At 39.7% G+C, this 23,040-nt stretch overlaps 2 protein-coding genes across 5 annotated transcripts in view; both read right to left on the reverse strand.

Annotated features, from left to right (window-relative positions):
• The window catches only part of LOC126402050 (rho GTPase-activating protein 20-like), a 27,465-nt gene extending 16,858 nt beyond the window's left edge, over positions 1 to 10,607 (reverse strand). The window contains exons 1-6 of the mRNA XM_050063708.1: positions 10,473 to 10,607; positions 4,711 to 4,796; positions 3,500 to 3,673; positions 3,221 to 3,370; positions 948 to 989; positions 762 to 846 (exon numbers count right to left, since the gene is read on the reverse strand). Coding sequence (XP_049919665.1) covers positions 762 to 846; positions 948 to 989; positions 3,221 to 3,370; positions 3,500 to 3,673; positions 4,711 to 4,796; positions 10,473 to 10,544 — 609 coding nt within the window. The 5' untranslated portion in view covers positions 10,545 to 10,607. The remainder of the gene's footprint in view (positions 1 to 761; positions 847 to 947; positions 990 to 3,220; positions 3,371 to 3,499; positions 3,674 to 4,710; positions 4,797 to 10,472) is intronic.
• Positions 10,476 to 23,040, reverse strand: part of pspc1 (paraspeckle component 1) — a 30,748-nt gene continuing 18,183 nt past the window's right edge. Inside the window, exons 8-9 of one of the 4 annotated variants that reach the window (XM_050063711.1) lie at positions 15,596 to 15,630; positions 10,476 to 10,578 (exon numbers count right to left, since the gene is read on the reverse strand). In XM_050063711.1, coding sequence (XP_049919668.1) covers positions 15,604 to 15,630 — 27 coding nt within the window. In that variant the 3' untranslated portion in view covers positions 10,476 to 10,578; positions 15,596 to 15,603. Of the gene's footprint in view, positions 10,725 to 15,595; positions 15,631 to 18,696; positions 19,364 to 20,882; positions 21,020 to 23,040 lie in introns of those variants that run through there. The other 3 variants (XM_050063710.1, XM_050063709.1, XR_007571153.1) reach the window with 3 other exon arrangements.

The following is a 23,040-nucleotide window of genomic DNA, read 5'->3' on the forward strand; positions in this document are numbered from 1 at the left end:
ACCGGAGGTGGTAGGGCGGGACTTCAGCGGGTGGCTCGTTCCGCCCAATGAGAGGCTGATCTATGCAGCGAACTTCCGCCCACTCAGACTACCCAAACCATGACACTTCATCCTCCATGTTTCACAGTTGGTATGAGGTTCTTGTCCTGGAATGCTGTATTTGGTTTATGCCAAACATGCCCACTGTTATGGTGTCCAAATAATTCAATTTTAGACTCATCTGTCCAAAGCACATCATTCCAGACATCCTGGTCTTTGTCTAGGTTCTCTCTGGCAAACATCAGTCTGACCTTCATGTTTCTCTTAGAGAGCAAAGGTTTCCTTCTTGCACACCTCCCATGAAAGTTAAACTTGGAGCAAGAGCCTGCTGTTGGTCCCATGATGACATTGTAGGGTTTTTGGAGACTTCTTTTAGCATCTTGCGGTTTGCTCTCGGGGTGAACTTGCTTGGATGGCCAGATCTGGGCATGTTGGCAGTTGTTTTGAATGTCCTCCACCTGTAGACCATTTTCAGGACAGTGGAATGGCTGATTTCAAATTCTTTTGAGATCTTTTTAAACCTCTACCAGACTCATAAGCTGCTACAATCTTCTTTCTGATGGCCTCAGACAGCTCTTTCGATCTCACCATGGTGTTCACTCTCACTTCAGAAGTCAGGAGCACACCAAACTAATTGTCTGAGGTTTAAATAGGACAAGTGTTCGTATAGAAAATGTTAGTGCACACATGTGAAAGTAGAGGCACTATCAGAGTGAACTTACAACAGCAAAAGTATTGATTCCCTTCCCGTACACTCTCAGAGGAATGGTTTTAGGTTCTTCCTTCTCTTTCTCTTCTTTTATCCGACTGGAAAGAGAACACAGAGGAGACATGATGCGTCAGGTTTCTCTTCTCTTCACACACACATACGAACACACTTTATGTGGATACATGAAGGTAGAGTTTACCTTTTGAGGAGGGAGAGCCATTTCTCCTTCTGCTCTGCTGAGCTGAGGTGAACAAGGAGAAGATGTTATTTAACTTCAGGTCAAGCAGGATAGAAAACTGCTGAAATATAATTCATCGTGACTCCAAGTGCTTACAGCTCATCCTGTCTGTTTTCTGTTCATTTGGCATTTCAGGTCAAGTTTACAGCATCACCAACATATTTACTACTGAAACATAAACACATTTTACAGCCTCTGACGTGGGGTGGTGTGAACGTAAACTGTGAAGCTGAGCAAAGTTTACAGAAAGATAATGTTTGAGTTTAACTGTGTCACTTGGAATCCCATTAAAATATCATCAGTCCAGGTTGAGACCTGCAGAGCACTGTGGTATAAAACAAATACAATAAAATGTGTTAATATTGTTTCTGTGTCTGTGAGTGTGCAGATTAATAGCAACATAAATGACTGAACTGCTTTACAGTAATAATGAGACTAGCTCTGTCTTGGGCTGTCCTAATGATTTAACTGAGGAGGTGGTTAAGAGGAGGATGTTAGCGGAGCTGACGTCAATCATGGACAGCACCCATCACCCCCTGTATGAGACTGTGAGGGCCTTAAACAGCTCCTTCAGCAACAGACACCCACAGTGTAAGAGGAAGCGCTACTGCAGGTCCTTTATTCTGACAGCAGTCAGACTTTTAACAAGAGCTTAACACTGTTGTCTCTGTCACTGTCACCCACCACTTACAACATGACAGCTACTTTGTAGCATCTTACCTCAGGTTATATATATATTAAGTTTTTCATCTTTATTAATGTTATATTACTGTATACACATACCTATTACATTGTTATTTATATATGGTGTATGTAAGTTATAAAATATTAATTTCATTTATCTATTTTTCTATATTCAATAAATATATTTCTATACTTATTTCAGATAATAATGTTTTATATATTGTACATATTTTACACAGACTACACATTACTTGTACACAAGTATTCTTCATATCTATCATTATATAATTATTATATATTGGTCTATATCCTCCTGAGACCTTGTGTTCTCATATGAGGACATTACATTTTGGTTTTACTGGACCTTATACCTCATTCTGCTTAACCGAGGTCTAATTCGTGGACGCTTTTTTGTGCCATCTCTTGGTAGTAAGACCACGCTACACAAATTCATGTTATCCATCATGTAAACAAGATGGCGGCCACCTAAGCCAATTCAGACTGCAGCTGACCGCGACGCAAAAGTGGACAAAAACTGATAAAATTTAATGGTTTAAATTTGTTTTTTATGATCAAGGACATTAGTAGTATGATATACCATACACATTTGACAAGTTTAGCAACAGTAACAAGCAAATAGGCTGTTAATTAGAAAGTAGTCATTTGAAGGCATTGCGACTTTATTACTGTCTCGTTTGAGGACACTGGGACTTAATTATCGTTAACAGTGTTTGATCCCAAATAGCTTGGAGAAATTAAAATACATCCATAAAAACAAGCTTGGGTCTCAGGAGGATATACATATGCTTATCACAGACTGTTAAAAATAATGTACACCACTACCATGACATCACCCATTGTTTGTGGACTGCCATTCCAAAGCCTCGAGTTCAGTATTTCGGCCGATGCCATCTTGTTTGTTTTTTTTGTTTGTTTTTTTTGAGTCAGAGGTGATCATATTTGGATGAGAGGCTGGCACTGTGGAGGAGCGAGGGATGCATCAGACTGAGAAGTCGAGGACACTATCCGCCTATCAGCAGACAGCCTGTCACTCAGCCTTAATCATGCGTAACTTTAAACCTTAATAAAATGTAAATGGTGAGTTATATATAAAATTCACTACCCGTAAAGTTCATGAAATGGGAAGTTCAGTGGCATTGTGGGCCAGAGCAACATGGCTGCAGACGACATACGACTCCAGAGTAACAATATTCTACACATGGACCTTGAGGTGCACACGGTAATTGTCTTTTATTTGTTTCACTTTTATGTATAGTTTTGATAACGTGCTTTTACGTGGACATTAATGATGCATTTAAAGTTATTTTATTTTATTTCAGGACATTTCTGTTGCGCTAATGTGTTTTGGACTGCTATCAATGGACATTAGTGTGAGAGACTTTGAGAGTGAGTGGAAGATGTACGTAAATCTTCAGGAGACATCAGCACAAAGTGTGGCCATTATCTCATTGGACCAGTGTAGCTACAATCCATCATGGACATACAGAATCTGTATTAGCGAAAGGTGTATATAAGTGTATATGTGTTACCTAAATGTAGCCACACAGTTACAGGTGGGCCAGCCCATAACGAAGCTCCTTTCTGGGTTCGTGCTTCCCTCACACACCTCGTCCATGCAGCTTGCCGTCCACATCTCACACACACACACCTGAGCCTTCTGCTTGAAGTGGTTGGCTGACCTGGGAGCAGCAGAGAGAGGCGTGAGCACCAGAGTGACACCACACTTAGACCAAGGTGTGGAGAAGCCAAAACGTTCCCAAACGGCTCCGCACAAGGATAAAATTACAGCAAAACACACTTGTGCTTACTTGGCTTTGGCGAGCACCAGTGTGTCATTGAATAGGAACAGGTGTCTGTCCTGAGTCTGCATCCCAGTCTTCAGCTGAGCATGTCCGTGAAGAAGAAAGGACCTATCAGAGCCGGTGAGGAGGGACTGGACCAGTGAGCACGTCTCTGGGCACACAGAAACCAGGACGCTGTCTCTGGAACACAAAAACAGTGACACGAATTTTATATGTTAAAATATTCTGGGTCTTTTTTAATTATTCAGCTGATCAAAAACTCTCTTTAAATATAAATTATAATCACTGCCTTGCAACAGATACTGATATATATACTGTATATATGTACACTGATTTTGCATGACCCATTTTGACTTGTGTTTGGGATTCAATAGAGATTAATAAGAGATCAAAGGACTTCATTATATAAATCGTGTTATGTCATTTCAAGCTATAGGTGATTAGGTTGAGAGCTGAGTACAGTAAGGGGTCAGGGAATCTACAGATTTCAGAAAATCAGATCTCAAGTCATAGCGAAACCGTGCTCGTTGGATAAAGAATAAAAAAAGTTGTAAACATTATTACATGGTGTGATTTCATCTGTGAGTGTTATATCCTATTAACCATGTCGACAGTCAGAGTGAGAGTTTCGTGCAGGGACATACACACTGTCATCACCCTGTGTGAGGGGTGTGGTTGGTGGGTGTTGTCCAGTGAGCTGCTCCACCTGTGCAGGAGCTTTTTAACAAGGTTATTTCTTCTTCACTTTCTCAGTCAGTGTGTTCAAAGAAAGAGCTATTAATAGACGCCTGATCCTCTGATAAGTCTGGTTACAGGAGGATTATCTATCCAAGTGGATTCAACACCTCACTCGGGGTTGTGCCTGGGGCGTGCAAGTGTGTGTGTGTGTGTGTGTGTACGCGTTTGAGAGTGTGGCTTGAGGGTTTGTTTCAGCGTCCTGACCACACTGACCTCTGTGTAAGTGAACTGGATGATTCTAAGGATGTTGTAACTGACCTGCTCACCCTGATGAGCTGGTACCTCTTAAAACACTGAATATCAACTAACACCTGCAGGATTTACAACATGAACACAACTGGGATGACTTAAACTGCTGTGTGAGTGCATACACATGTATATATAAGTATGGGCTGGAATTGTGGCTGCAAATTCACTGTAAACCGCAACATACACTGGCAGTGCAGCCAAGCCTCAAGCCTTGTTGTCTTGTAGTTTACCTGGAGAGAGTCTTGGACCTGGTGAGAGCTTTGCTGATGACCATAGACGGGGCTGACTGGCGCCGATAGCTCTGGGACTTCATCCGCTATAAAAGACAAAGATACACAAATCAAAATATTGTCTGACCGATGCATTAGTAATATTTATGTATCTTGGGTGGAACAGACAGTCGATGCTTAAACTCACTTTACTCATGTCTTTTTTGGTGGGAGAGAATTAAGGTTTTTTGTTTAGATTGTTTTATAACCAGTTTTGATACTACAGTATGCATCGACGGAACATTTTCTGAAAATATGATTTTCTTTTTGTGTAGTATTTAGCTCTACGTCCAGAGTCTGAAGTTAATGTTTATACTTCCTACTCTGGGTGGGAATCACCAGAGGATCCACGATATATTATCACGATACTTGAGTCACATTACAATATTATTGTGACTTTAAATATGTATATGTACCTTTTGTCAACTTGTGAACATCTGTTTGATCTAACAAGATAAAGTTTTCAGTCTGTTCATCTCACGCAGAAAAATGTATCTAGTGGACTGAAAAAGCTGTTGATTTTATTATTCCAGTAGGCTACCTAAAGTTTAATTTGTATTTGTAATATTAATAATTTATGTAATAAAAAATCAATACATGGCACTGTGTGACGATACAATATTGCGGCAGGCGAGCATTTTTTGCCTGCCACTCAGAAATCATATCTGCCAGCTTTGAAATCTTTGTCCTCAATGAACAATATTAAAGTGATGAACATTTTAATGCATCAATAATCATAATCTAATAACATAATGATTATTACTCTCAAATGAGCCATTCTGCAATGAGTACTTTTATTTTTGGTGCGTTAAGGATATTTTGATGCCAATACAATTTTATATTTTTACACTGCAGTAGGATGTGTTACTACTTTTACTTTACTTTAAGATTTGAGTACTTCTTCAAACTCTGTTAAATTCCAGTGTTTGAATCCCACCATGGCTTTCAGGGCAGCCCTGCTTTTCAGGGGTGGGAGGATATTGTACACATGCATACATGAACATTCTGGCCTATGCTGGGAACCAAGACTTGAGGACTTTACTCGTGGGCAAACTGAAACCTACACTGCACCTTTACCACCACTTTACTGCTTAATTTTTCCGATCGCCAACACCTGCCTGCTCAATGCACATCCAACATCACTCTCTCTCGGCCAGTGCAGACTCGCTACATCCTGAGCTCTTCCTTCACATGAAAATTGACATGTGAGGTACTGAAGTTGATGCAGTAACAAGTGGGCCTGTATCGTACGTGTGTGAGCATCTTTTTATTGTTGGCTGTCGGTTAGATTTAAGTGAACCTCGACTGTCAATCAAAAGTTCTAGGGCCAATATCGCTGCCTTTATATAACAGTCCATCAAGTCTTTCTGTTGTGCCTTTTCTCTGTACGCCACAGTGGTGTATGGCCTGGTGATTTTACAAGCCATTGCTTAATATTTACCTTCGTTTGGTGGGTGGCTGGTGCTAATTAAGATCCTACATCACTACATCATCGTCTACATCATTTCAACATCTCTAGTGAGTCCAGGTTACTTTCCCAAAACACACCTGTACACTATAACCTCATGAGTCTCATATACGTCTCCACTGAAAACTTTAGTAACACAAAAAACAGCTCAATTAAACCATTAACTTTTATCTGCTAATACAACTAAAAGGCTCAAAGCCCACAAAGAGAGGCGTACAGCGTTTACTCCATGCTGATGTCATGTTTACACTTCCCTCATTCATTACATAAGCATCCTAATGTTCAACACATCCATCACATCATTAGGACTGACTGTGGCCTCCAAAGCGACGGGAACAGCAGACTAAAGCAGGAGAATTTAAACATGGAGGAATGTCAGAGCATGAAGGTTAGCCAGGTGACAACATTTCGTAGCCTGTACCACCTTCAGTACGCAGCATCGGTCTCATGAACCTCCTGACCTCTCTCACGCTTCAGCTGCTCATTACGAGCCAGCTGGAAATGTTTAAGTGTCTGTCATGTATCGTTTTCGATGTTTGTGGCTCCACAGTAAACACATATTCATAACTACATTTTTTTCTATCCAAAATCTTAAGCAGACTTTTAAATTGAAATGAAATAGATAAAAATATGTCGATTCAGTGGTGAATGAATCTGCTGTTCCGCTTCACTTCACTCCACCAGCTTCTGCTTGCAGCCATATTAAGATCCTATTTTCTCTTTGCTGGATCCTATTATCCCGGTTTCCTCACGAGGGTCATTAAAGTTTCATTTAATCTAATTGTAGAAGGATTTGTGAGTGTGAACCGAGGTGACAAACAGCCATTACATAACCACAGTTCTTTCATTGTATGTCAGTTTACACACTCTCTGACATGGTCACCCAATACTGGTTGTTAACTATGGTCAGACGGACACAGACACAATTTATTTTATTATTTTCTGTTATTATTTTTGTTGTTTTGGAAGTTTTATAATTGAACTTTTAAATTTGAATATTAGTTTTAATTCTCTGGATATTTTATGATCCCTGATTGTTTTTAATGTTCTTAAAGGCACGATGTGACTTTTTAAAGAAAAGTGTTAAAGATTATTATAATTATATTATTTGAGCTAAATGCTAACATGCTCACAATGACAACTCCAACATGCTGATGTTTAACAGGTACTATCTTTACAATATTCACCATGTGAGTTGAGCATGTCAGCATGCTAACGCTGGCTAACTAGCATGAAACACCAAAAGCGAGGCTCTCAATGGACCACTACAACTTGCAAAGAGACCAACACAGACAACCAAAGGCGCCAGTAGGCTAGCCCTGCTAGTTTGTGTATATCTAAAAGGACATGGTCACACCAACAGCCAGTGTGTTCTGTAACACTGGGTATGTTTACATGCACACATATATTACCCTATTATTCCAAATCAGAATTTGATGCGGGTCGTGTAAACAGCATGTTCCATTTGGATCATCTGAGTTAGGTCTTATTACGCATGTAGCATTTTTGCAACACCAACCTTTTCAGGAATGAAAGAAGGAGGCTGTGTTCATACGGTCCAATAAGTTCGCCACCCATAGGCTTCGTAGGAATGTTGTCTTTTTCGGAATGAGGGCAAAAATCAGAATATTTTGTGCATGTAAACGAAGTGATTGCAACAGCTCAACAGTCAGTAAAGTTCAGGCAGTAGTGCCATGGATGTATGAGGAGAACTTGATATAGTGTTGGAGGCAGGGCCCTGTTCATCCTAATAAAGTTCCTCGGTGGCGCATGAAGCCCAAAAAGTTCGACTTCCAAGTTTAAAATGACCTCAATATACTGCATCATTGGGGCCCATGGAGCAAGCGCACTACAGACTTTGCTGGCCTAACAGCTACCTTCCAGTTGAGCCCCCTGCTAACTTGACATTACATTACATTGTGCAGCTCTTCTCGACTTTTGATGGACCTGAAAGTTGTAGCTACACAGTTTGGCCATTGGCTTAAAAGTCCAGCACATTTTCTTGGGGCCTGGATGGTGCTAGCTAAGCTACCTTGGTCACATAAATCATTCAGAGTCTCCAATGCAAAGTACAGCTTCATAGCTATCCATCTCATACTTGATTTGATACTTGTTGAGATATTTGAGTCTAGACTGAAGTGGTGGACCACTGTAGGCCTTCAAAATCAAAAGCTCCACAGTGAGAAAAGATCAATCCCACCTCCACGGATTTCTGACATTTCACAGTGTAATACCATTGATTCAGCAGGGTCACACAGTGGTGAAACATTCCTCACACTCCAGCCACAACATGACCCTAACATGTTACCGTTCACTCCTAAAAATAAACATAAGCTTGCACGGAGCTATGGGTTCTGTGTTGGGAAACAAATCTAGTGACCAATGTCAGCACAGCTTTATACTACTGACTATATTACAACACAGAGCAGTTTGAGATGAAGTTCATTCAGAGACTGTTTCCAGACAGGTGCCAGAGAACTGAACATACTGGAACTGAACAGATGAAGGCTGATACTGCAGCTACCAGCTTTAAACTTTTAACTATGATTTTAAGTCCATATTCACAGACCACGTTCAAATGAACATAATGTATCATAAGCGCTCTTCCCCTGAGCTTTATGAGCTGTTTCAGTAACTGTTAAAGGATTTGGGTTCATTACAGGTGAACTGCACATCTCCTGCGTTCACTGCATTTACTCACAAGAGGTTGTCATAGTCCCAGCAGGGAGGGATCAATGGCATGATGGATATACTGTTTTTCCACGGCTGTTTCAATCAGAACATAGAGGTGAGAAGTCGGAGCCAATGTGGAATGAATCATTAATGAAAACAAGGACGCAGCACGGTGCAGCAGGAAAGTTATCTGTGCATCACCAGGACTTCTTGCAGTCACTACTGAACACTGTCACTGACTCTGAATAAGTGAATGAATAAATCAATCAAAAAACTAGTGAAATTATCAAGCAGGAGAACTGCATTGAAACAGACGGGTATATGGTATTTTATAAATGACTGTGGGAGAAAAAAATGTTTAAAGTTTCGGCCAAATGTCTTCCATGGGATTGTATCATACTTTTTGTCAGTGATGTTAACAACAGATGTATACGAAACCACACCAGTAGCACAGTATAGTAGCACCGCAACAAACCTTTATTTTACTTTCAATTAATCTGCAAACAGTTTTCTTGAATGAATGATTACTTATTTTGTCACTATATGTCAGAAAACAGTGAACAAAAATTCATCACTATTTTTCAGAGTCTGACAAGTAATCTAAGAACCAATGCGTTCAATTTACAGTGATAGAAAACAGAGAGAAGCAGCAAATCTTCACATTTGAGAAGCTGGAAAGAGCAGATATTAACTTTCACGATGATCAAAATAGTAGTTTCCTGAATACTGTCAGCTCCTTCACAGAGCAAAAACCGACATAATCAACAACCCAACTGCTGACCAGTGGATCCGATATCAAGACTACGGTCATGGTTTTCTATATGAATTATTCATTTACAAATATGACAATCAAATAGCAACATACACTACATAGATTTAGTTTTCACTATTTAGCTGTTACTGGAGCTACAGAAACATGAGTCCCAGCGGAAACTGGGCTTATTGATGTACTGTAACATTTGCCAACAACTGATATCAAATTTAATGATTAAATCAATAATCTAGTTCATAAAACTTTATTTAAACCACACCTTTTTGTGCGTTTATTTAAGCATTTATAGGCATTATAAGACATTTAATAAATGGTTAGAACTCAATAAAATGTTACCACACTGGGAAATAAAACAGAATAAGTTCACATAATGAACTGTCAGCTGAATTGATGGAGTATATAATCACTGATATACATTTATAGATATATATTTTCTTGTCTGTAATATTTTGTACACCATCATCCTGAAATCCTCCTAACTGTTTACATTGTTTGACCGACTTTATGGAGGCGCGGTGTCACTTGGGTAAAAGCCTTGAACTCTGAACTCACCTCTCACCCGACTGGACCGCGTTTACAATACGCTCATTCATTCATATGTCCGTTAGCTCCGAGGAAAACATGATCGTTATTCTCAATAGATCCGGTAAATTTAACCAACTGTAGCCTACTTCCTTTACGCACTCACGTTCAAGTAAAGCATTAAAATCACGACATCTGCACGTCCACCTCTTCTCCATTACAATTATAAACGGTTTATTATCAATAATAAAGCCAGGGAAGATTGATAGAAACTTCAAAAACACATACCCGTTTGTTTTCTTGCTGTCCACCGCCTCGGCTGAGGCTGTCCTGTTGCTGCTGTGGAGACATGTTGTCCATCCAGCCTCCAGACGTCCCGCGGCTCACTGTCCAACTGCCCTCAGGTGATGCAGGGGAGAGAGAAATCCCATTAATAAGCTCCGTCTCCGGGAGAAAGCAACCATCCCAACACAAGCTTGTCAGATGAAGTCACTGAAAAGTTTCAGTCTGCGAGCAGGGCGCGTAAATGGAGAGCGTGATCTGCGGGGAGGAAAAATTAGATGACTTTAAAAACACAGAAGTTTAGTCTCTGTGTGTCTCCTCACCATCAGTGAGAGGCTGTGCTGTAACCAAAAGCACCTCCTGTCTGGATTATCAGCTGCTGTGCCACTTCTTAATGCGTCTTTACGCACAGAGAAGAGGCGGCGCCAACACGCTGTAAAAAATAGGTCTAACTATTTTTAGCCAAATTGGTCCATTCATTCAGCTGACAATCGGATTTAGACAAAAACAAACAATGAAAAAGGTCAGATTACTGGGTAAATAACCTGATCACCAGTGTTTGCTTTGGGGATCAGCCTGCTCCAAGAAATCTGCGGGAGATTCTAGTTTCAATATTGCCACCAAACTAGATTACAAAAAAATATATATAATTATTTCACCTTGCTGTCAATCAACATCTGTCTGCAAATCAGTTGTCAGCAGAAAAAAATATCAGTTTGTTAAAAGATCAGACATTTAGCTACAAACAGTCCGTTAAACCAAATAATTCTCACATCATACAATGTAAAGTTAAAAAGTAGCGTAAAAGATTGTCTTCAACTATTGAGTATTTATACTAATATTTCCCTCTCCTCTAAAATGACGATTTTTTTTTTAGCAAATATGACAAAAAGGTTTCATTTTTAAGTGTCACCATAACCTGACAGTGTGAGGCAGATAATCCATGAAAAAAAAAATGTCACAGTGAAGTTGACCTTTGACCTTTTGGATATAAAACGTCAGCACGTCTTAACATTATCATGTTAGACATTTGTGTGAAATTTTGTTGTAATTCCAGAGTTATGGTCAAAAAACGGTTTGTGAGGTCACACTGACCTTTGACTTTCAACTATAAAACTCTAATCAGTTCATTCTTGAATCCAAGAGAAAGTTTGTGCCAAATTTAAGGAAATTCCCTCAAAGTGTTCTTGAGATATTGTCTATATGGAATGAAATGGATGCAACGTCACAGAGACCTTGACCTATTACCACCAATTTTAAATCAGTTCATTACTGAGTCCAAGTAGATGTTTGTGCCAAATTTGGAAAAAAAATCCCTCAAGTTGTCCCTCAGATACTGCAATGGACAAGGTTGCAGTGACATTCACCTTTGACTACCAATTTTAAGAAGTTTATTCGAGATGTTTTTGAGGTATCGCACTCACGAGAATGACACTGATGCAAGGTCATGGTGACCTTGACCTTTGACCACCAAAATCTAAAGAGTTCATTGTTGAGTCCAAGTGGATGCTTGTGCCAAATTTGAAAAAAAAAAAAATCCCTCAAGGCTCTCTTGAGATATGTTCATGTTCACATGTTCATGACAATGAGACAGATGAGGTCACAGTGGCCTTTACCTTTGACAACCAAAAACGAATCAATTCATCTTTAAGTCCAAGCAGACATTTGTGCCAAATTTGAAGAAATTCATTCAAGACGTTCTTGGGATATCTTGTTCACAAGAATGGGACGGACTGAAAACATGAAAACACATTTAAAAACCCTATAAAGCATAATGTGTCCGGCCACTGCTATCACCAGCATGGAGGCGTACAAATGGTTCTGTTTGCAATTATTATTGGATTCTATGGGAGCCCAGACAGTGAGAAAAGCCAAAGTTAGAAATGCCAAAGATGAAAATCAGAGCAGAGGAACAAACTCAAAGGAATCCTGGAAACATTTTCTGAACTAAAAGAAGGTATTTGGTTCTGTCATAAGACTAAGGGTCTCAGTCAGTACAGCAGCTCCAGGATCCCCATCAGTCTGAATTCACATTATTAGATTTAAGGGTCTCAGGGAAACTGTCATGAATAGTACTAACTGATATCTAGGCCAGAAGGTTGTAATATAGGACACATTCAAACCTTAAATGAAATGATTCTCCTTCAATTAACTCTACAAGAAGACATCACCTTTGACCTGTGAAGCAGATATTAATGTTCCACAGCTGTAATGAAACTCTTATAGTGACTAATGAGATTAATTTAGGTCTGTATATAAACTGGATGGAGGTAACACCTGACCATGTGGAGGGACGGAATCTAGACAAAGAGTTGTTAAAAGGACACTTTCAAAAACACAAATGCCCCGAAATCGATTGTCCTTCCAGAAACAGAAGTGGGCCACAAACTGGGCTAAAGCAGAACAAGGCCAGAAAGTGAAGAATAGAGACACAGAGTATTCATTCCCCAAATTGGCCACAATCAGCCCCGTTAAAAAAACTGGATCACTTCAATGATTACCTTCTTCATGTTGATAATGAACAGCCTTGGGCATGGCAAAGAAAAGCACCGCACCCCTCCTCACGAGCTCCCAACCCTCCTGCTACAAACACACTTTTTTCCACACTTAAAGCATCAATCAGTTTGCTGTGACTATATCAAACAGGTAGTCCACATGTTGACAGCAACAGTCATCAACTGCAACTTATATACAACTGTCACGCCAAAAGCCCAGTGCTTTCCACAGATAAAATGCCTATTGATTAAACAAACAAACCTTCACCAACATCTGCTGTTGCCCCTAATTCTTTGTAGTTTATACTTTGTGCTTGCTAACAAATATAACACAATACACACTGTTCCTTCTTGTTCTGTTTCACTACATATAGACCACAAAGTCTGGGGGGAAAAACCGATCCAGCAATAATAAAACAATTATCTTTGTACATCAATTAAAGCACTGACCCACTTAACAAATCAAATGTTTAAGGTTTTCATTTAGTTGACTGTCATTTATTGTTTCGGGTTTAATAGGACAGGAAAAACTCCTCTAAAGCATGACACATTTAACTATCTCAACTCAAATTCAGGGATTATCATCATTCTAGGGTCATTTATGTTTGAGTATAAATATTTTCTTAATCAAATCAAAAATCTCATGAAAATCAACAGTAATCCATTCACATCATTTGTCAATAACAACAGGTATAAGAATAAGAAGCATCAACAGCACTGTGGTTTTATAAATCAGCTTTATTCAATGTACATACAACACAAGGTTTGTAAACTTACCTGAATCACACACTGGTCACACACTAAAGGAAGAAAATGTGCTGAAGTTGGTAACTCTTTTATTAAATAACTTTTTATATTCACTAAAACTGACACTATATAATCAGAGAAAAGGACTCAGCTGTCAATCATTTCGATCACTGCTCGTAAACTTTCAAACTAGGCAGCGCTGATCAAATATGAATCAAGATTCTGTTACTGCATTGCCTGCTTCTCTCCTTAGATGTTTTTAGAAACATATTTTAGTGTACTGTTTAGCTGTAAAGTGAGAAAGTTTGCTCCAGCCGAGGGGTGGTGCTTCGTTTTGGTTCAACTAGGGCTGAGTCACAGAAATCTAATTTCATTAATTCAATTCAATGAAATTTTATTTATAAAGCCCAATATCACAAATCACAGTTTGCCTCAGAGGGCTTTACAGCATACGTCCTTGGACCCTCACAGCAGATAAGGAAAAACTTTAACAGGGAAAAAAAATGGTAGAAACCTCAGGAAGAGCAACTGAGGAGGGATCCCTCTTCCAGGACAGACAGACGTGCAGTAGATGTCGTACAGAACAGATCAACATTATAGATTTGCAGTTATCCATATGACACAATGAGACATAATAAGAGACAGAGAAATTGAGGCAGAATTCATCTTAACAGTACACTAAAACATGTTTTTGAGAACAATTGCGAAGATAAATGGACAAGGCAGTTACAGAATCTTGATTCATATTTGATTAGTGCTGCCTAGTTTGACAGGCTGACAGCAGTTCACAAGTACTAATCGGCTCTGATTGGTTGTTTTTGCTGTGCTGCCGTAAATGCTATTAGAGGCAGTGGGAGTAGGGACATGATTTTTTCCCACACTGTCTCTCTCATGTACTTCTTTCAGAATATTTTGACAGTTTCAGCAAATATGACAAAAATTATCTCCATGAATGTTAACAGCTGCAGCTTTAACCATGGATCCCTCTTTGGTAGTAGTGATGTGTAGTTTTAAACAATGGACATTAACAGCAGTTGAAAAATGACTGTCTGTTAAATCTAAACCAACTGCTATTTATAAGCAGCGAGGTGTCACAATGACAGAAAAATCTGCATTTTGTTGTGATTTCTTGTGACAAAAATGTACCGTGACAGTACAGAGGACTGAGAATTGTCCTTGACTTTTCCAAAACAGCACACTGATGCTGACTCACTAACTGTCTCTATTCTCCACAGACATTACAATCAAGCAAAGTCAAGCTCTTTTTATCTTGTGCACTCAAAAATATACCTGCCTTTGTTTCTCTCTATATATTTTGGAGAAAAACTAACTAAGATAAACTATCACTGTCCCCTCCTACTGTTAACTACGCTTCATGGAAAAGATGACCAATAGTCTTTGACTATAGAAAAACATTAGAAATAGAAAACACTAGATAAAACTTACTCTAGGGAAACAGACACTGATTAATGTTTCTTCTACCATTTTCCTTTGTTTCCTCTTTTTGTTGTCAATACGAAGGAGTGACGATGCAATTACCTTTACCTTTGTATTTTGTGTTTTTATTGATGACCTCAACCCTGTCCTCTTGTTTTTCCTCACCATCTCACTGCCAACTTCAAAATTACAGGTAAAAAGACATATAAACACTTTATTTTTTTTAATTGCATTCATTTCCTGCTGTCTGTTGGGCAAACTGCCCCTTGAGTATGTTCCATTTCTCCTTGACTCTAGGTATTCATTAATGGGATCTGATGCAAGTGAGAAAATATATCCATTATTATTCAAAATGTGTATGTCTATATTATTTAAAGTACAATAAATATAACACAATGGTCCTGTGTACAGACTGTGTTTGTGTGTGTGTGAGTGTGTGTTGGGATTTACCTATTCCTTCACTGGAGGCAGGACACCAACAGGACCTATAGAAGATTAGAAAGAAGACACTTAAAACAAATATTCTGCAACACTGAGCATACAGGTAAAATTGATATATCACCAACTGTGTTAATTTATGTAGCCTCTGGAATATGTGCAAAATATAGATGAACTTGATGACAGTGGACAGTGTTAACAAGCAGATCATCAGATGATTCTTCTTTCAGCCACTCTCTCTTTTATACAAATGACAAACCACTCGTGTTGCAGTGTAAAACCTCTGAACAATCGACTCTTTTCACCTCACATTTTGACAATAACAAATTTATGACAACGATCAAATGTTAACACTGTGCTACAGCAAAATCTTTGCATGGGATATCTGTTACTGATGAAAGACCAGCTTGTATTTTGTCACAAAGCCTGTTTTTTTTAGACATACAAGAGCTAGTTGTGATGTCTGGGATTAAAATTTGCAAGCTGAAAATGTTTTATTTTATAAAGTTGGCACCTACTTCTGTCAGCGATAAAAAACACTAAATTCAAAACCTTTTTTTATAGCTAATTCTTTTGACTTTATGATTTATCAAATAAAGGTACACAATAAATCGATAAACTGTCTTTACAGTCCAAATAACCTGAGAACCTTTTACTTATCATGATGCTGAGTCCTGAGTCACAAATTGACACATTATTTGCTGTACAGAAATGTATTATAAACATAACACATATATGCATGTCACATACACACACTTATGAACATCACGCAGCTATTTTCTCTCCTTTTATCATTCAGCTTTTGCTGTTTGCACATCATTAGGTTTGACTTCAAAATAAAGTCAGCCCTGTTGAACTTCTCGACAAAGTCAGCTTCACTCTAACTGTGGTAAAACTGGTGATGTTATGTTGATGCATTAGCAGTGACACTGGTACAGTACTTGTTAAATACACTTGGTACATAATTGATAAAGAACTGCAGACTATACAGAAATATAGAACAAGTGAAATATGCAGAAATAATTTGTGGATGGACACAAGAGAGGAAGAATGAAATGTATTTACCTGTTATAAAACTATTCTTTAGATTCCATGACCCCTGAGCCAGTGAAATGAAGACCTTAGTGTCAAGCACATAGTCAGCCAGGACCACTGTTTGTTTTTTTTAAATTGATGCAACATGCACAGTTACAGTACTCACACAGAGACACACATCTCACAAAGATATCCGGGGCCTCATTTATAGCTGCAGCGTTTGCCCAAAAGAGGCGTACGCCATTTCCCACGCAAAAGTTCCCATGAGTACAAACATTTTAGAGACGCACATGATGAGGTGGTGAATTATATCATTAACTATACACATTAGGATGCCTCTCACACATTTTAATTCACTTCATGTCACACATTAATTATAGATCCACTTTATCATAAGCATTTAATCAGCAGTGTTTTTACTGCTTGTGCTAGTGAGACATAACCACTCCATAAGCACCATTCAATTGTAAAAGAAATAAGTCAACTCAAATGTCAAATCAAATTCCACTTAATATTTGATCAGCACTGTCTCACTATCACATTCCCCATCCCCTGAGCACAGAGGAGAGGGATGGTCTGTATGTTTTATAAATGAGGCTCCCAGACACTCACACAAACATTATGGAGATACTGTATGGTCTTTTTTTTTTTACCTATTTTTTGTCATTTAGAAAAAGTTATACATTGTCAATTTAATAAGTTGACCACACCATGTGGGGACAATGTACCATTTGTCTGTCGGTCATAAAATTGGCATTTACAATGTTTTCAGAATGTATTATTGTCCAAATAGATCAAACACACACACACACACACACACACACACACAAATACACCTCATTAAGCTGATACTCTGCCATCCCATCTTCAAAACTCAGCCACACCTCATGCATCCTTCAGTAGATGTGGTTTAACATGCTTTTTGTCTAACCCTAGTTTCTGTCTCGAAGACTGTTAGACTTGTTATACACTTAGCTTAAATGGCTTAAAGCCATCTTGGATGATTTCGCAGTGTAATATTACAACTTAGAGGTAATGCAGGAAGTGGTGTGCCCTTTAAACAGCCAGGCAGAGGGTAAGTGAGGCATTTTATGAAGGCATTTCAGACTTGAGTGGAGTAATGGGTTTCTACAGTATGCTATATAAAGTGAATGTCAAATGAGAATACACAATTTATTGTAAACACAAGACATTTAGCCATTCTGGATCAGAACTGACCTGTAAGCATAAAAAAATGTATCCAACTTGTAAACATAAGGAGGAGGTTAAAGGAGCTCTATATGACATTCAGAGCATTAATATAGCAGCTAACCACCATTTGCTATGTCACGATATAGTGGAGTGATGTGTCCTGAGCAGAGAATGAAGTCACGCTACTTTTCTGTGTTGGAATATAATCTTCTTTTTTCATTGTTTGGGTCTAGATGTGCTCACGAAAATGCTTGCGAGTTTCTGTGTGTATCCTACTGGCAAGCTAATCGTCGCTGCTATGCAGGACTGCGCTCATACCGCAACTGAGACTGGTGACACCTTCCCGACCTACGGTGGTGGAACAGCATCGTTGCGAAAGCTCACAGTAGCTCTGTCAGTGGGGTTGCTGTTGTTAGCACTGTTCGCACTGTTAGCTGCTAGCTCAGCAAACTCCATATTCAGAATCGTGTGCAGGCAATCTGGGCCGACACTCTGAATCATAGATACGCTCTGAATGTTTTATAGAGCTCCGTTAAGTATAAGGGAGTCAGGTGTTGGGTGTTTGATGATATTTGGCAGTATTTGGTTAATTAACTGTCAAGTTTATGGAGAAAATTACAATTCTTTCAAATCACACAAAGACAGAACTTCCTGCAAATGTTTTATTTCTCTTAACCATCAAATACAGGGTTCACTGAAGCTGCAGAACATTTACTCAGTCTATGATTGAACATCAAGTTACCTAAAAGTAAAAGTATGTTTTAAGAGAGGACCACAAACAAATGCAACAAGTAAAAAAAACCCTCCATTCTCCCAGAAACATTTTTGGGTGTCACTACTTTTCAGTATCAGAGTCAGCAATCTTGTTCTGACTTTTATGTCCAATCTAATTAATCGTTATTCAACACTCCCATACAGCAGCTTAATAAAGTGTATAAGACAACTGCAGCCATAGCAACTGCAAAGATGTCTATCCCCAAAGGCCTTCCTTGGCATGCTTTGAATCATGTTTGCACAGTGAATAATCAGCAGAGAGAAGCACAAACCATTTAATTCAGAAAACACAGGAGAAATATATGCTGTAAAAAATATTGCGTATAAAGATTGCAAATAAGCATCAAGATAAGAAGCATCAGTCGTTTCATCAATCACAAAATAGATGCCCCTCAGTGACAACTTGCCCAACAGAAAAAAGAAAAAAAAAAGAAAAGAAATCTGTCCGATTTTTCAGCAAACATTTGCCACAGGGAGGGAAGTGGGTCGATGTCAAACAGAAAGAGATGATCAGGCCGGGGCATTAGAATCCATGAGAACTGTTTCTCCATGATAAGAGAGAAGTTAGTACCTGCGGCGCTTGTTATTTGGCCCATCAAAAACTCCCCCTACTGGACTCCCCCTACCAAATCCTGGAGCTGGTCCAGCTTGAGGGCCCAATGGCGGCGGCTGCTGCTGCTGCTGCTGCTGCTGCTGCTGCTGCTGCTGCTTTGGGGACTCAACTTCTGGTCGCCCCCCCATTGATCCACCCTGTGGGTATCTATCATTTCTCTGTGGTATCTTGGGGTCAGCGTTTCAAAACAGACAGGAATGGTGGGAAATCAAAATAACAATTGTATGACAGGCACGGAAGCGTGTTTTGGCATCAGACACGAATACAGTGTTTCCAGAAATGGAGTGGAGTTGTCAAAGTTCATCAGTCAGGGTTTAGTTTGATCCAAGAGTCGTCATCCATGAGTACCAGGAGAGTGGTGAACCAAGCAGACAAAAGAAGAGAAAGGAAGAGGACTATTAGTTAAGTCTACAGTTTTAATGTTTTTTTTTTTTTAAATGGAGGTTGTTGTTTTTTTACTTCTGCTTCAAAATAAAGGTTCTAATGAATGTCTATGCTCAATTTCAATTATTTTTAATGTCGTAATTCCTCAGGGCGTGTGTCCACATAGCATTTTTCTTTGGCAGAAAAGCAGTGGCAGGGCGCTGGGAGTGATTCATCCCAGCACTACACAAAAAAAGCACTCCCAGCGCTTTTACTGACATTCTGTGGTGTGTGGGTTTTGTTTCTATGACAACACTGGCCCCCTTTACACCTGGAATCAACATGCGTTTTTTGCGATCGGACTGCAATCGGATAGCGCCTGACCACATACATTTATAGCTGGTATTAATATGCATCTCTGGTGTCCACATCCAGATCTGTTTGCTGTCCGATCACACTCCGTTCTGCTGAAGTCACATCCTCCTCTTCTTCTTCTGCAAACATTTCCAGCAGCAGACTACAACGTCATATACTATGCGCCGCAATAACAACAAGATGTTAGCCGCCCATGAAGTCATGTTATTGTATGGACACTTTTGTCGAACCAAATGGAGAGCAGACACTTCGTCTCACCGTGACTCCATCCTTGGCTATCATCCGTGTTTTCTTTTTCTTGGCAGTCTCTACCTGGAGAGGGTTGTTGTTGTCTTCTTCCTTGTTCCTGTGTCCAGCTGGCACACCTCGCTTACGTATTTTCACCCACGGAGTTGTTGCATGTGGACTGGAGACGCATTTGCATTTACACTTGTGTTCGATGTGGTCACAATGCGTCCCTGACCACCTTCAGAAGTGGTTTGGCAGATCGGATAACACTCCGTCCTCAATGCGTTTCGAGTGTATTTACACCTGTACTTTCATGTGGTCAAGAGCAATCCGATTGCAATCCGATCACAAACTGTGACAGTTTCTGACTGACGTATCAAACAGCTTGGGAGAGACTGTAGCTAAAGGAGCGACACTGACAACACCTGCACCTTTCTGGAAAGTGTAGAGATTTTTGAGTGAGTGTAAAGAGTGGCCGCACAAAAAAGCTTGAGTGTTATGAATACTGGGATTGAGAACAACTGAAAAAGACGTTGGCGTTCAGAAAAAAATGTAATGTGGACACAGGCCCTTAGAAGCCAAATTATCTTCATTTCCTAAACAGACTGTTTGAATGATATTATTAGGCAATGTTTTTCACATTCTATAAAGACAGCGGCTCTGACATTGAAGATGTACTAATTGCGAGATAAGCTCAATTTATTTTTCCTGATACATTACCATGGCTCCATTCTCTGACATCAATGGTGTCCCCATGTTTGCGGTTCCCTCTTGGCCAATGGCTCCTCCCCTTCCACTCATGCCCATCATTTGACCCTGGTTACCACTGGGCCCTGGAGAACCCTGGTTAAAGCCATCTACACGCAAAACAACGGAGGACTGGTTTGTCATTTGGTGGGTCAGTGTAATGTACGCAATGCCCCACAACAACTGAGAGAGCTAAATGCTACAACTAATCTCAATGACTTCAAGGCAAATGTTAACGTTGGCTTTTGGTCAACAGCTAATATGATTATTTGTCATCTGATAAGGACTACCATTTAAAATTGGTATTTTGTGGCTACTCATTTAAAAAGCACACTAAATTTATCAATTTGAAGTAAAACCTCTGAAAAAAGCATTAAGCAACACCCCATTTGAATAAATATGAAACCAACACCACCAAAAACCAACGTTAATATAAAGCAGTAAACAGGTCATGTGTTATGTTAAAGAACATAATAACAGTCCCATTTTACAAATACAAAAGAGATTGTGTAATTAACGATGAGAGGTTCTCACTTTGACAGCTAAACATCTTTTGCTTACTAAACCTTGGATTGCACATCATCTTCGTCATTAAGTATACCGAGTAGTAAGGAAAAAACCTTAGACCATTTCAAAAAAGCAGTCAGACCAGCACAACATCACAGGTTTAATCCCAATCAAACACAAACAACTGAATCCTCCGCTATCATACAGATCTATGAACTACAAAAAGATATTAAATGTAGAAAAATACTGCAATCTGATGACTGATGCAAACCGTACACAGCAAAAAATCTTACATGCCGATACCAAACAGGGCTCTAGACTGAGACCAGAATGGTCACATATGCAACCATGTGTGCAAGTTAAAATTTCATGTGGTTACATCCATGCCAGCGCATGATGATGATTATTACTGTTGCCCCCACCAGCACATGGTGCCCTACAGTACATGCAGCCAATGATGCGTGTGCACACCATGACTACATACACTGCAGACTGAAGTCTAAAGCCACAAACAGTGACAGCAGGTCCACCGAGGGGTTGAACGCACATCGCCACATATACGTCTGGTGTATGAAATATCTGTATTATTATCACTATACTGGATTTTTACAAACGATGACAAACCCGTCACATCTCTCACCCATGTCCAGGTACATCTCACTCCCTCTTCCTCCACTTGCAGTTTACACACTCATACAACTGAGGCTACATCTGATAACCACTATAACTAACAGCAGAATGCAGCAGAAACACTGAGTGGTTTTGCAACTAAAGTCTAGAGGACTGTGCTGTTTATTATAACTTCAGTAATATCTGCGGCCTTACGGCCATTACCATGACGTGTAAGCAATCAGGTAGTGCTTTGGGCAGGACACTGAGCAAAACTTAACATTGAGGACTACCACAGACAGTGGCTGCATCAGAGCCAGAGTGGCATTATTTCTAAATTAATTTATTTAAGTAGCCATCAGGGGAAAAAGAGAAAAACCTCCTAAGCCCTATGATAAGCTATTATGGCAAGGCTTAACTATACAGACCAGTGAGCAGTGATAACTAACATGTCTTTGGGGTCATCGGGTGGGAACCTCCTTTCACCAGTGTTTCGTCTAGTTGGTCCCACGACACCTCCAGGAGGCTAGACAGTGATCTCTGGCGTCCCAGAGTCACTCCCCTAATGCCAGGTCTCACTGCTCCCTGCACCAACCCAACAACCTCCTTTACCTTACTTACGCATGGTTTTCTCAGCCCAAACAGCACTGCCACCTTCAACCAAACCCAGGCTCCGTACATGCGAGCTCCAGGTAGATTCAGTGCTGTTACTATCTTTCCTAGCACATTCACCATACTCTATTTCACACGCTACATAGCATAACTCCAATATAAGCTAAAGTTAAAGGAGATAGATAACTCACAGGATCAGCAAACACACTCACCTTGCAGCATGGTTTCAAACAAGAGGGATTCAAATAGGCCACTCCCACACTTAAATAACCTTCCTCTTCCTGGATTTCCTCCTGAGAGGAAGTGGATCTCTCCACCTGATCTCAAGGAGTTATGTACTCTGCTCAGTAGTTCCCCCTGCTGGCCCCCAACTGACATTATTTCTTCTCACCCAGATCCATTG

The sequence above is a fragment of the Epinephelus moara genome, chromosome 15 (assembly GCF_006386435.1).
Source record: "Epinephelus moara isolate mb chromosome 15, YSFRI_EMoa_1.0, whole genome shotgun sequence".
Taxonomy (NCBI): domain Eukaryota; kingdom Metazoa; phylum Chordata; class Actinopteri; order Perciformes; family Serranidae; genus Epinephelus; species Epinephelus moara.